Genomic DNA, 13418 nt, shown 5'->3' on the forward strand with positions numbered 1-13418 from the left:
TTCCTCCTCTCCCATGTAGTATCACTTACCATTGACAATGGAAGGCATGCCACCCACCTTTCTCAGTGATGCTGTGAATGATGCTTTTCCCTTCATTATCTGTAGTTATTAGGAATGTAATAAGACATTCATTTTCTCCTTGCAGAGAACAGGGAACAGAACCATCCTTTGAAAAATCTGCAGATAAAGGAGTCATTCATTAGATTAAATGAGATTCCAAAAGAGATTATTTTTAAAGCATAGTGGTGTTGAGTTTTAATATGCAAATAGGAATCTCTAACACTGCAGAAGAGGAATAGAAAAACACAGGATTTTCCCCACCACCTGAAGTTTTAGTTTCTATTCATGTTCCAGAAGAACAGTTCCAGGTGTGGTCAATCAGGACTGACCATCAAATGCACCTATCAAACTGATGGGGCCCAGGATTTCAATAGTGAAAGTACTTGAAGGCAGGTGTGCCTAGTTGTTTTGGGAATAGAATGGCCCTGATTGTGGTGATGAGGTGGCTGTATGTTCCCCTTAGCTTAGAGCATCTGGGAGGAAACCTAGATTACATTTCAGAAAAAGACTCCACAGCCCAAACTGATACTGATACTTCTAAGGGGGCCTTTCCCACAGTCAAGATTGCTGGCCATGTATTGTCACAATAGTAAATATCAATTAATATCAGAAAATGGACATTGAAATGTTATGTACTCAGGGACTAGGAGGACGAAAGTAAGCCCCAGACTAAAAGGAACCCAGTGGACAGTTTGCCTACCATTCGGTATAGCCTCTTTGCTAATTAAAAAAAAAAACCCCACAAACATAATCCAGTTTTCCTCACATCTTTTTCAAATAGAAATGTTTTTTTATGGGGCTTATTCAAGAGACAGAAAATGAATGGCACTACAGAAATTGAAAATATAGTAAAATGGTCCATCTGAGATGTTAATACTATTAGAATTTTTAGTGGTCTGGTACCTACGCCAGAATTATGTAGCATTTTCCAAATTAAAAAAAAAAAAAAACTTGCTTAAAATTCTCCTATCTTCTAAGTTGAAGACTTTGTAATGATACTGTTACACCTTTTTTTTTGGTCAATGAAACACTTTTTTCAGAAACTGTAAACAGAACAACTGTTGGATCTTAACCTAAAATTTTGACATATGATCCAATATTAGTGATTTATAATACCGTGGGTCAAAATATTGAAACTGGGATTGTCCCAGATAATCTTGGACATACTCTTGCTAGACCTATAATTTTCTCATTAGCTTAAATATAAAAGTTTTAATAAAACTTTTAATTTTAAAAGTTCTAATAAAACACAGAATCTGTATGTTTCTTTGATTCTAACAAAGAAAAAGTAAATAATATGCTATTTCTCATTCAACAATGTGGTAGCCACAGAAAGAAGAATGTTGAGTTGTTTTTGCATTTTATTTATAAGATTAAAAAATGTGTGTCAGGGTCTGTGAGAAGAATGTCTGTATTAGCTATGAAAAAAGGGACTAGTAAAACATTTAGCATTTTGGAGAGGATTTCAAATGATAGATTTAAGTGAAGAAGTTGCTTGTGAATTCACTAGAAGCATCTATTTACATAGGACTATTAGGAAATCTAATTCTAAATCATTCTCATCTGGTCATTCCCAAATGTTTATGATTATCTAAATCACCTGGGATTTTTTTCAAATAAGGATTCCAGGGACCCTCCTGGATATCTGATTTGAGAGGGCAGTGGTATGTACAGGAGCTTGTATTTTAGTGAGTTAACAGTATTTTTAATAAGGTGATCGGATTATGACATTCAGGAACCTCTGGGCAATAGTAGATCAGTGATATTTGTGTTATTTCGTGTGTATGTCATATGATAGCACTGCATATATAATCATACTTTGGTCATTTTTAGATGGCCTTTACCACATATCCTCCTACCACACTGCTCAATTAACTAGGATTCATGAAGTCTTGGAGAATATGCCTTTTCTTATTGGTGAGATTTTCTCCCCCCCTCCCCCTCTCTCCCATGACAGCACACCCACTCTGTTCCTCTCAAGCTTACTTACTGGAACACTTTATTCTCAGGTAGAAAATACATAGGTAGTTTATAACACTCCTTTCAGTAATATTAATCCTGCTTTTTTATTTTATTTTAAATAGCTATACTGAAGTGCAAAGAGACTTAATTTACTTCACCAGGATTACTTAAGTTTTCATGAAACTGTTAATATGACCTTTGGGTCATGACTCCCTTCTTGCTTTAATGACTTCACCACTCCTTTTCATGACTGTTATGACTCTAGATTTAGCCAGTTTTGTCATGTTTGGGTATTAAAATGGCATTAGTGAATGTGCAGTGAAAGAGTCCAGGTTGGGCTGGAGATTTGCATAATTAGCTGCTAAGGTTTTCTTTTGTTGGTCATTAAGGAATGGACCTTTCTTTTTTACCCTCCTTTATGAGTGCTGCCCTAGAATAATACAATGAAAATAAGATCTCAGGTAGTCCATGAAATTATACTTAGGAAAGGAAGAAATGTGAGAGTGGGGTGAAGAGGCTGGCATCTAGGAAGATCCAGGAAGGCTACAGAAATAGAAACCATGTAGGTGCAACCACAGAATTATAACAACTGTGTGTTTAAGACCTGTGCTCTGGGGACGAGTCAGGAGTTCTCATGGGAAATGGTTTCCCAAAGAGAAGAAAAGGATTCTGTGGTCAAGGAAGTTTGGGAATCCTTCCTTATGCCTCTCCTGAAAATTCCTGAAAATACATGTAATGTAATATCCATGATTTTTCAGGAGTCCCGTGAAATAAACAAAAAGCTTAGCTTCCCATTTCCGAAACTGATATGACCATGGGTGCTGTTTTCCATCTAACATTTTCAGAACTAGTGTTCCATTGAACACACTTTGAGTAATAATGTTGTGAGTACATGAGTTTTGGGGCAAATTAAAAAGTGACTTTCGGTAAAATGGAATGAGTAAGGTTAAACCACGTCTTTAGAGATGCTCACTGAAGTCTCCACAGCACAGCTGAGGAATAACGTCTTTGGATTATGAAATTATGCTATTTTACTTCACTCTCTATGTCCTTGTTGGGGGGAAGGATGGGCTGATAAGAGTCGCTTTGCAAGACCAAATATGTGATGGTAATTTCAAGGCGATGTGATCAATGTCATAACTGGGTGAGTAACTTGAGATAGCGCTTATAAAAATCCTCATTGGAAAAGTGACTTTTTAAATTCATAGACTTATAAGTATATTTTTTTCTCTCAAATTCAGCAAGGTTAATGCTTCAAATGATATTAGGAATCCAGTTACCCTTTTCAGTTTCTAAGTTAGAAATAGTTGTATTTCCCTATTTTGAAGATAATTTATTCAGTTACACAAAAAGAATCATGAAAATATTTTAAATGCCCCTTGAGACCCAGTATTCCTCTCAAATCCAAGCATTTATGATAATCTCCTCAGAAAACTGTGTATTTAACTATAGTAACTCTCTGTTCAATACTTACCATGTTTCCAAGGTTTACTCCTCTTTCCCTACCCAACCCCCCAACATATCAAATTTCTCATGCTGCCTGTGAATGGAGTTCTAGTCATTTGCAGGGCATTTTCTGCAATTTTTAGCCATTTCTTAGAAATACTTGGTAAATATCTCAACAGCCATGAAATGAAGCCCAAGGATATGCTTTGACTTTGAACTAGTTACTAATGTGGACAGTCCACAAATGCTACTTTCCTCAGTGCTTTTACTGCCTCCTACTTTCAGTATTAGTGTCAGGCACACACCATCTTACCTAATTTATGTTATTTGGGACATCTATCTTTAGTCACCAAAAAAAGCACAGCCGAGGGGTCTTTTGAACACTGATCGTGCTTCTCCATACAGGGTCATTCAACTGTGCACAGCTGTCAGAAATCTCAAATTTGAAACAATGTAGGTAATTTTCAAAACAATATAAATGCTGCTAACTTATTCCACTTTGGAAGTGGATTAATTTCTCTATTCCATGTCTGTTTCTTCAAGATACACATCTTGGAGTGTCATAAATTGTCTTGATTTTGCCCTGTGCCTGAGATATGTCTTGGTAACGTCTCATGTGTGTAGAGCAGCCATTCTACCTGAGCCACACGAGAATGCAGAGGTTGGGATAGTGGAAAAATAACCCCCGCAGCCTGTTCCTTGAGGAGGAGCTAGTCATCTTCTTCACAGATTATTTTTTAAGTGGCTTTCCCAGCTAAAATACAACCGATTTAAATATTCGAGATGACATTTTGCCACTAAAAAGAATCTGAGTTTAAGTCATTAAATCTTAAAATGACAAGTGAGAGAAAGCAAGAGCAGAATTTGGTTAGCAGATCAAGGTCACAAGCCCTTCTTGTATTTGGGGGGTGAGTGACAGGGAGTTAAGAGTGGAAGTTAATAGTAAAAGCACATATAAAGGAGCGGACGGAAAATGTCCATGAACCAGAACCTGCCTAGTATCTCAGGGCTGCTGTCTGGAAACCCATCTGACACTTCATCTTGTCCTATCCAGAAATATGGCAATTGGATGATAAAGGGTGATTTCAGGTTTAGGGGTTAAAATTTAGCTATTTTAAAATTTTTCTTCTCTTATAATTATACACACATATATATGTATGTATGTGTGTGTATGTATGTATATATATATATATATATATATATATATATATATAAAATGCCCTGTGCCTGAGATATGTCTTAGTGTATATGTGTGTGTGTGTATATATATATATATATATATATATATATTATATATATTCTGGAGTTCTCTACAATTGCATTTGTTAAACAAAGGTGAACTTGCCAACAGAGCTGAAGTCAAATAGAATCGCTAGGACTTTAAATTGTATCCCAAACCATCACGTTTTTAGTCTTATGGGATGCATTTACTCTTAAAAACTAATGTTGAACCAGTGCCCTGGTTCAAATGAGGTCAAGCTACTGAAAAGCCCTTCACAGAGTTCCTGTCTCTCAAGAACAATGTAAAGGAAAATAAAGCGATTTAAGACAAGTCTAACCTTCTGCTTCACTGATGGTCGCACCGGCTAGTTTGCATTTGTCAACACATTCTTCTCGGGCCTGGCCATCTGCAGACAGGTAGCATTCAATGCAGCTCCTGTGAACGTTATTCAGTAGCATTTATCAGTTCATGTTAGTGGAAAACAGATATGCAGCTGGGGTATTGCTTTACTGCTGTTACTGTGATTCGTGCTATAGGAGTGTCTCATAGAGAGCGCTGCCTTTTGTTACTTTGAGAAAGATATTTGGGTGATGTTCAAGAGGAAATTGCCTTATTCTGATTCCCTTTAGTAATCAGTGTTTTGTGAGCCAGGCTTGATAATAGCTACTATCCTCATTTATTTATAATGATTGGTTCTGATTGGTTAAATAACAAACAAACAAACAAAAAAACCCCAACAATAAGATACACTTATTTTGGTATTTGATTTAATTGTTTGATTCATTTTACGTTCTCATGAGAAGGGTTTATGCTCCTAAAATATGATCAGTGACTAAACAAAGTTTGAATTTCCTAACAGAAGTGGTCTATATTTTAACAAGAACTGTAAGATTTCATACATGTCATGAATGACTATTTTAAAGATTCACTTGTCTGTAACTATTTTGAATGAGTCCAAGCCTTATAGGGGTATTTTCAACAGCTGAGGTTACAACTTGGATCCAATTAATGCAGGCTTTTAAATAAACAATCGCTACTTACAGAAAATTACAGAAAAGTGTATTTCTGAAAACAGCCTTGTAAGAATTAAGCTTCTCTAATGATGTCTATACAGCAAAGTAAAACTCAGACTCTGAATTAATCTTATGCTGAAAAATCACTTCACAACCAGACTCTGTTTGGAGTAACCCAAAACAGCAAAAGTTTTCTTAGGTATCATCCTGCCCCTCTCTTCCCCAGGCCATGGAAATGCATATTCTTTTAAGTACTGGAAACATTCCCTGCTCCCCATGCTTCACCCCAAGCTTCCCCCAATCGCAGCCGAAATTGCCCTGCCCTAAGCAAGCCTTCCCTAACCCTTACTGGTTAGTTCTCTTGCCCTGGAAGCCTCTGCGTTCCTTTGTAGGAAGGGTTGAGGAGCAGCAGTCTATGTGGGAGTGGGGATAGAAGTCTTGGCTGGAATTGCCTTTGCATTTCAAGTATATTGCATTTATCTAGGTTATATATTTACTTAGAATGGCTTCGCAGGGGGCTGCTAGACACTGTGGAAATCCTTAAAACCTTCTACCTTTTGATGCATCTCAATGATGTCTGCCCAAGCTAGTGTGGTAGCCCTGCCATATGGTGCCACAGCACCCTTTATATCCCTTGTTGTAACTGTCAGCTCAGATATTGTTATAATTGCTTTAAATAATGTCTGTCTTTCCCGCTAGATTCTTAGCACCTGTGATGGCAGGAACTGTAACTGTTTCAGTCATCACTATATGCCCTTGGCCTAACACAATTTCCGGTGAATAGTAGGTACTTAATACCCATTTGATAAGTGAATGTATGAATGAATAAATGGAAGAATGGACTCATCTCAAAGCTAACCTAAGTACCAAGGCAATTACCTGATTCCTCAAACTTAAACTACCTTGACTGTTAACTTCATATTTTATAACCCACATTTTAAATTGAATCCCATTTACAGAGAAGATTAATAGATAAATAATGGAAGAAACACCCCAAAAGGACATTTTACATTTAATTCCATTCAAGTAAGTCTAACCATGTCCCCACACTTCTCTTGGTGTATGTCCAGACACAATGACAGAGGACTTTTGACACCTGAGTGGTGAGGAACCACCGAGTGAATATTGATTTTCTTACTTTATGTACACTGGAAATGCAAATGTCACCATGTTGGGTATAGAGTTAATGAAACTATGAACTGCTTAAGCATGTTTGCTGCATAATACATTATACACTGCAATGTCAAAACACGGCCTATTTGGAGATTTGTTTCACTTGACCTAGAAATGTTGCCCCCACTTTCACTGAGAAGTTAGCTACTAACCAAAGAAATAGTGTTTTACTGGAAAACAAAAGGGTTTTGTTGTCATTGCTGTTCATATGGTATAAAGAAAAAACCCAACACACAATAGTTGTGTAGAATGACAACCAAAGACAGGTGCCAAAGAGCATGAGCAGTACAGAAGAGGGAAGAAATGGAAATCCATGATCCTCTTTCTGCCTTTTTGCTTCCATGAGTCTATAGAGAGGAATGAATCAAGGTCAGGCTCTAAACTTCTAGATAAGGAAGAAGCTTGTCTGTTTCCCCTGAAAAGGCACCGAGTGTGAGTGCCATCAGTCTCCCTCTGCAGCATTCCTTCTGTGTGGCAGGTATTGTAAGTGAAAGGCCATCTGATGTTATCAGTGTGGGACCTCAGCTCAGCTTCCCCAGGATTGCCTCTAGCAGAAATGCGACATTGTGGTCCTGGATAATGAGGACAAAGAAAGAGGCAAGGGAGACATGGACGCTCCAGGCTGAGGATCACAGGGTCTTGGTGGCTTTGTGCGTTTGGGTGGATGCTCCCAGAACAAACCCACCAAAAGCAACACGGAGGGAAGTTGAGACATTACCGTTTAGAGTTACAGGGATCGCCACAGGTGGGACAACGCTCACAGGTTGGTCCAGAGGCTCCGGGGTTCGTGCAAACACATTTGCCACAGACGCAGTCTCCTCGCCCACTGCAGGGCACCCCATCCTCCGAGAGGCAAGACTCCGTGCTGGTGGTGCAGTTACAGTACTCACCCGCCCAGCCGGGTCTGCACACACATTCGCCGCAGTCACACACGCCGTTATCTGCAAAACAAATGCCCCGCGATGCTTAGGGCCACGGCTACTTCAGATGAGGTGGGGAGGGATATCTTTTCCCTTTGCCTTTAAACACTTCAGAAAGACTGAAGGAGAAAAATGAGAAAAAAGTGAGTGTGTGGGGGCTAGGAGGAGTTATATTTTATGGAACGAATGTTGCTAAGTGTGTATATTTATTGATCTGGTCTCTTAACTGAAGACCAATCTGATTACCTGATGTTATATCAAAAAGAATTTATGGGCAGATGAAATGAAATAATCTACAAGCCTATAAGAGCAACTTGTGTGTGTGTGTGTTTAAATTGTTTTTACAATTTTTTTGTTTTTAATTAAGGTGCCATAAGATAGAGATGCAGCACAGACCTGGGGAATGCCTTCCTTCTACATCATTTAAGCCGAGTGATCATAAAAGCCTCATCTACCAAATAGAGGGAATAAAATCTTACAGCAGTTGTGGTCAGATGAGATAATGTGTAAATCTTCTAGTTTTGCGTTCACCAATTAGATGTCCTACAGGCATATAGTGAATGCTTAATAAATTCATTTATTTAAGAAACTTTAATTGAGCATATATCATGTGCCAAAGATTGCATTAGGCATGAAGATACAAAATTAAATAAGGTCACTGAGCTTATAGTCTAGAGTAGGAGACAGGCAAATAAATACTACCAGTAATAAATACAGTCCAGTGCCTTAAGTGTTATGCACACAGTGGGAGAGTTTCCAAATTAGACCAGAGATTTGGGGATGTTTCCAAAGGAGGTGATGCTTGAGCTGAATTTGGATGCTACAGATGGAAGACAGAGGAGGGTTACATGCATTTTAAACCAAGAAAAAAAGCACAGGTAAATGTCAGAAGTCTGTAATCGTGTGACCTGCTTAATACCCACAGTGGATTCGTATAGATAGAGTCAAAGGTGCATATGAGCTGTGGCCCGACAGCAGGATGGCGGGAGTGGGGGTTGGAAGGGTCAACAGAAAGCCAGAAATCACATCATGAAAAGCTTTATGGGCTAAAGAAAGACCTGTTATCCTGAAAGTTATGGAATTTTAAGTAGAGACCTCAACAAATAGCTGTGTGCCTAGAAATATCCTGGCACCTGTAGAGAGGGTCAAACTGAGACAGGAAAACTGGTGAGGGGGTTTTGTTGCAGCAAATGAGGCAAGAAGATCTGAGGTCCTAAGTGGTGCCAGTGGGAATGGAGAGGAAAGAGGTGCTCAGTGGCTGGGGCAGCTTTTGACCGACCTGGAAAGGAAGCCTCCAATTCACGCTTACTGGTTTATCCCCAGTGCCTGGCACGGAGCTTAACTGTTGAACAAATGGGTTGTTCTGAAGCGGAGGAAGAAGAGCAGCGTTGGGTAGGGAAGATGTCGAGTTCAGTTTTGGCTCTACTGAGTTCTGAGGGGCCTATGAGACGTCCTAGTAGGCAGAGATGTATATATGTGTGTGTGTGTGTGTGTGTGTGTGTGTGTGTGTGTGTGTGTGTGTGTATGAAAAGAAAGACCGAAAGGTTTGGGTTTGGGATCCATCAGAGATAGATGGCAGGTAAAGCTGTTGTGGATCCGATCATGCAGAGAAAGCAGAGAGGAAAAGCCCTGAAGAGCATCAGCATTTAAAATGTGATCAGAGAGGGGCGTCGGGGTGACTGCTGGCTCGGGCCCTGCATCAAGCCCTGCTTCCAGTGGGCAGTTTTCTTCTCCCTCTCCCTTTGCTTGTGCACCCTCTCTCTCAAATAAGTAAATCTTTAAAAAAAATGTGATCGGAGAGAAGGATCTTACCAGGGAGACTGAGAGGTAGGAGAGCAGGGAGAGCAAAGCTGCAGAAACCTAGGGCAGAGGCAGCTTGAAGGAGGCGGTGCATGGAAGCTTGCTGCAGACAGAGCCCATCTAAGTTATCCTCTAAAATACAATTGTTATTTGTCTCTCCCTCAGCATGAAGGGGAACCTTTTTCTCGTGATAGGGATAAATTTCTATATTGAAGGCAGAAATTTAGAAAACTCTTCCAAGAGCTCCTGTTAGAATTTAGAAACCCTTCTTTCTGTGGGCTTTCCAGAACCATCCACCATATCACTGCTAATTGATATCCACAAGGAACCAGTTATGAAGTACCTGTTTGTATAACCACAACCACAAAAACAAGAGCAAAACCTCTACAATGGCTGCATGTAGAAACAAGATGATAACCAAAGATCAAGACAAAAATTGTCAGGCTCTTTTCAGAGGGATGGGTCTCTCTGGAATACCACTGACTGATAACTGTAAGTGTATAATGGCAGGAAGTATTTTCTGTAATGCCATCTGCCTGTTTCTCATCTCTTAAAAATCAAAATATAGAAGACCAATGGAATCTGGGCAAGGAATAAATCAATGGAGCCCTATATCTGTAAGTATTTACAGATGGATGAAAGAAGCTACATGAAGAAGAACATTGTGGTAATAGGTCTTCCGAGAAGTGGTGCACTGCAGAGCAAATTAGTTGTTGCAGAAGTGAGATCTGCATGAGAAGGAGAGCGGGAGCGTATTCTGGCCTTTGTTACAAACAATAGAGTGTCTGTCCACAAGGCCAGATTTTATCCTTGCACTAAGCAGGATGCCAGGCACATAGTAGGTATTCCATAACTATTTGTTGAATTTGAATAATAGTACTTCCTTTTATTAAACCATTTTTTATCTTTTTTTTTTTTTTTTTTTTTTTTGAGTAGGCTCTATGTCCATTGTGGAGCCCAACTCAAGGCTTGAACTCATGACCCTGAGATCAAGACTTGAACTGAGATCAAGAGTCTGAAGTTTTACTAAATGAGCCACCCAGGTGCCCCCACTATGCATTTTCAAAAAGAAAGTTACTAATAATACAGTGACATCCTTTGTGATGTTACTACAAACAAAATAGCTTTTGAAAAACAGTAATAATTGAGATTAGTAAAGTACTTTCAATATGAAGGAAATTGGCATTAGGGAAGTTTTCTGCGTCCAACTGAGGAAATAATTGTTTTCTAAATAGAACTTCTCTAGCGATCAATGTTTCTGATATAAAGAGAGGCCCTATTATCAGACCTCCCAAACTATAATACATAGACCAAGTCAGCCCTTTCTGAATGCATTTCCATTTGCACACATGGCACCAAGTAAAGTCAAAGACCATCCACAAACCGGAAGAACTATGTTGCTTAGCACAGTTCAGCGATTACACTGCTCTAGACTTCTTGGACCTAAGATTTAAAGGGTGAAATATAGGTGGGGGTTGGACTACTATCCTATTGTATTAGATTACAGGTAGAATTTTTTCTGAAAGGTGTTTTCGAATGTTTTGGGCACATATTTTATTAAAAGATTTTTTTATTAAAGAAGCAATCTGGGACTCTGCCAAGCATATTCATTTCAAGATGTGGAGACAGCCTCTGGCTTTGGGCTCTGTCCTGTCTACATCTTATGAGAAGAGAACTGATGTGGTTTTGGACACACACCCATTAAATAAGGAAATAGACCTCCGATGAAAGGGGAGAGAAATGTGTCTTGATCCAGACAGACCCTAAATTTTTCACTCTCTGGGGAGAAGAAAGAAGGCTACCTCAGAGGAACTTGTTGGTAGCGAGAGCCGCTGCAAAGAAATGAAATGGAGGTGCGCTTCTAAGGGCATCACAGCGTGTTCAAAGAGCTCGGAATTCTTTGAGGCTTCTCTTCTCAGGCCTTTTTTTCCTGAAAATCAGTCTCTTTTATATGTTCCTGACTCTGTGGTCTGAAAACATAACTTTCTTAGTTTTCTTTAAAGATAATGGCTTTCTGTTTTGAAAAGCTGCCTGCTCACACACTGTGAAAAAGGGAGACATTGGGAGCTTAAATTCAGCAGTGAGTTAATATTCCTGTTGTAACGCAAATTTATATCATTTTAAAGCACATGAACGCATTTGCAATTCTTATGCAGATAGATTATACTTATACTTAAATATATGGATATACATCAGAATGATTTTTATGACAGTCATAGTATATGCAACATATTCTTAAACTACAGTGATTCTCCATATGCAAAGGATTTTAAAACATGTATTTTTCTATGTAAACATGTTCTCGAGCTTAAAAAAATTCCAAGCAGTGCTTCCTTTTTACACTTTCCATAGCCTTCACATATCCTTTTTCATCTTTATTATACCCAGTGCCTAATCTAGTATCTGTCATATAATAGGTATTTAATAAATATTTGTGGAATGAATGAAGGCCCTGAAAGTTCATTTAGTGTTTTCGTGTCCCTTGTCCTTGGCAATATGTTCCTTAAGCAGCCTAGCTTTTTATTTTTCCAAAGTAATAGGCATTTAAGCATTTAAGAGTTGGGTAAAATACCCAGAAGCCTGATCGAGAAAAGTGTGGAAGATAATGGAGTCCAGATTACAGGTAATTTTGTGGAGTCTGGGTAATAACCAAAGAGTAGGTGTTTCCATTTTTTGCTTTCTAAATTCTGAGGGAAATAACAATAGAGATGTAAGTTGAATTGGCAGAGATCTTGCCCCAAGAGATTGTGAGAGCCAGAGAAAATGCAAGTGAAGATCACTTACCTTTGGTCTAGAGATTAACCCACTCCCTTGATCAGCAAATATGTATTGAGCACCTGCTCTGCCCAGACCACTGTGGAAAGTGCAAGGGATGTAAAGCCCCTTTTTGACACTTGCCCACTTACCATGTGAGGTGGATTTAGACAATGCCTACCTCCACAGAGCAATCCTTTGTGCCTCACGCAGGAGAAGTTGTCACACTGGCAGAAGGGCCCATAAATGTTTCCATAGGGAGACAGGTGGCAGATGCACTGCCCACAGAAGCAGTCGCCTCTTCCACTGCAGGAGGGGTGATCCGGGGCCTCTTTGCAGGACTCCGTGCTCAGTGTGTCCTCCCCACACTCACAGTGAGGACCCATGTGGCCAGGGTTGCAGGCGCACACCCCACACTGGAAGGAACCGTTTCCATTGTGGCATTTGGAGCTGTTCACCTCCACTTCTTTCTGACAGTCACATTTGCATTCCGGACTGACAAGTATTTCTAGGGCGTCCCCCAGCCCAACAGGCTTTATGATAATGTGCCTGTTTCTTCTCTCACAGTTTGGTATACTCACAGTCACGTTAAATGTAGCCTGGAAAAGAAAATACCAATTATCTTCTTCCATCCACCAAAATACATAGGAAGAAACAAAGTTGCATGGGGATCAGCTTTGTCAAAATCATTTATTAGGACATTTTTGAAATCGCTTTTAAAATTCTTGAAAGGAAAAATCTATCTTCGGAGCAACAAGGGAACTTCTGACTTACCTGAATATTTTTTCAGACAATCTATTGACCCTATACTTACTGTGTTTCCCACCTTCATGTGAGAGCATTTCTTTTGGTGTGGGAAGAGGGCCCCATTGTTACAGCTGGCTGTGAAAGATAGGTTGAGTCCTTCTGTGTCTCCTAATACTTCCAGTTCCACCTCAGACCTCAGTTCCTTTAGTTAGGACATAAAGAGTTAAAATTACAACAAGAAAATACAACCAGAGGAATCTGTGAATCCTGTTCATTAAACTGCAAATGAATAAAATGAAATCGGGGCTAAAAGAAATTCAC

At 39.3% G+C, this 13418-nt stretch overlaps 1 protein-coding gene across 4 annotated transcripts in view; it reads right to left on the minus strand.

Annotated features, from left to right (window-relative positions):
• ITGB6 (integrin subunit beta 6) overlaps nt 1–13418 on the minus strand; it is a 126232-nt gene that overhangs the window by 13956 nt on the left and 98858 nt on the right. For all 4 annotated transcript variants that reach the window (XM_032355713.1, XM_032355711.1, XM_032355714.1 and 1 more), the window contains 5 exons: nt 13165–13299; nt 12532–12949; nt 7595–7817; nt 5028–5125; nt 58–177 (listed from right to left, as the gene is read on the minus strand). In XM_032355713.1, coding sequence (XP_032211604.1) covers nt 58–177; nt 5028–5125; nt 7595–7817; nt 12532–12949; nt 13165–13299 — 994 coding nt within the window. The remainder of the gene's footprint in view (nt 1–57; nt 178–5027; nt 5126–7594; nt 7818–12531; nt 12950–13164; nt 13300–13418) is intronic.

The sequence above is a fragment of the Mustela erminea genome, chromosome 8 (genome assembly GCF_009829155.1).
Source record: "Mustela erminea isolate mMusErm1 chromosome 8, mMusErm1.Pri, whole genome shotgun sequence".
NCBI classification, from domain to species: Eukaryota; Metazoa; Chordata; class Mammalia; order Carnivora; family Mustelidae; genus Mustela; species Mustela erminea.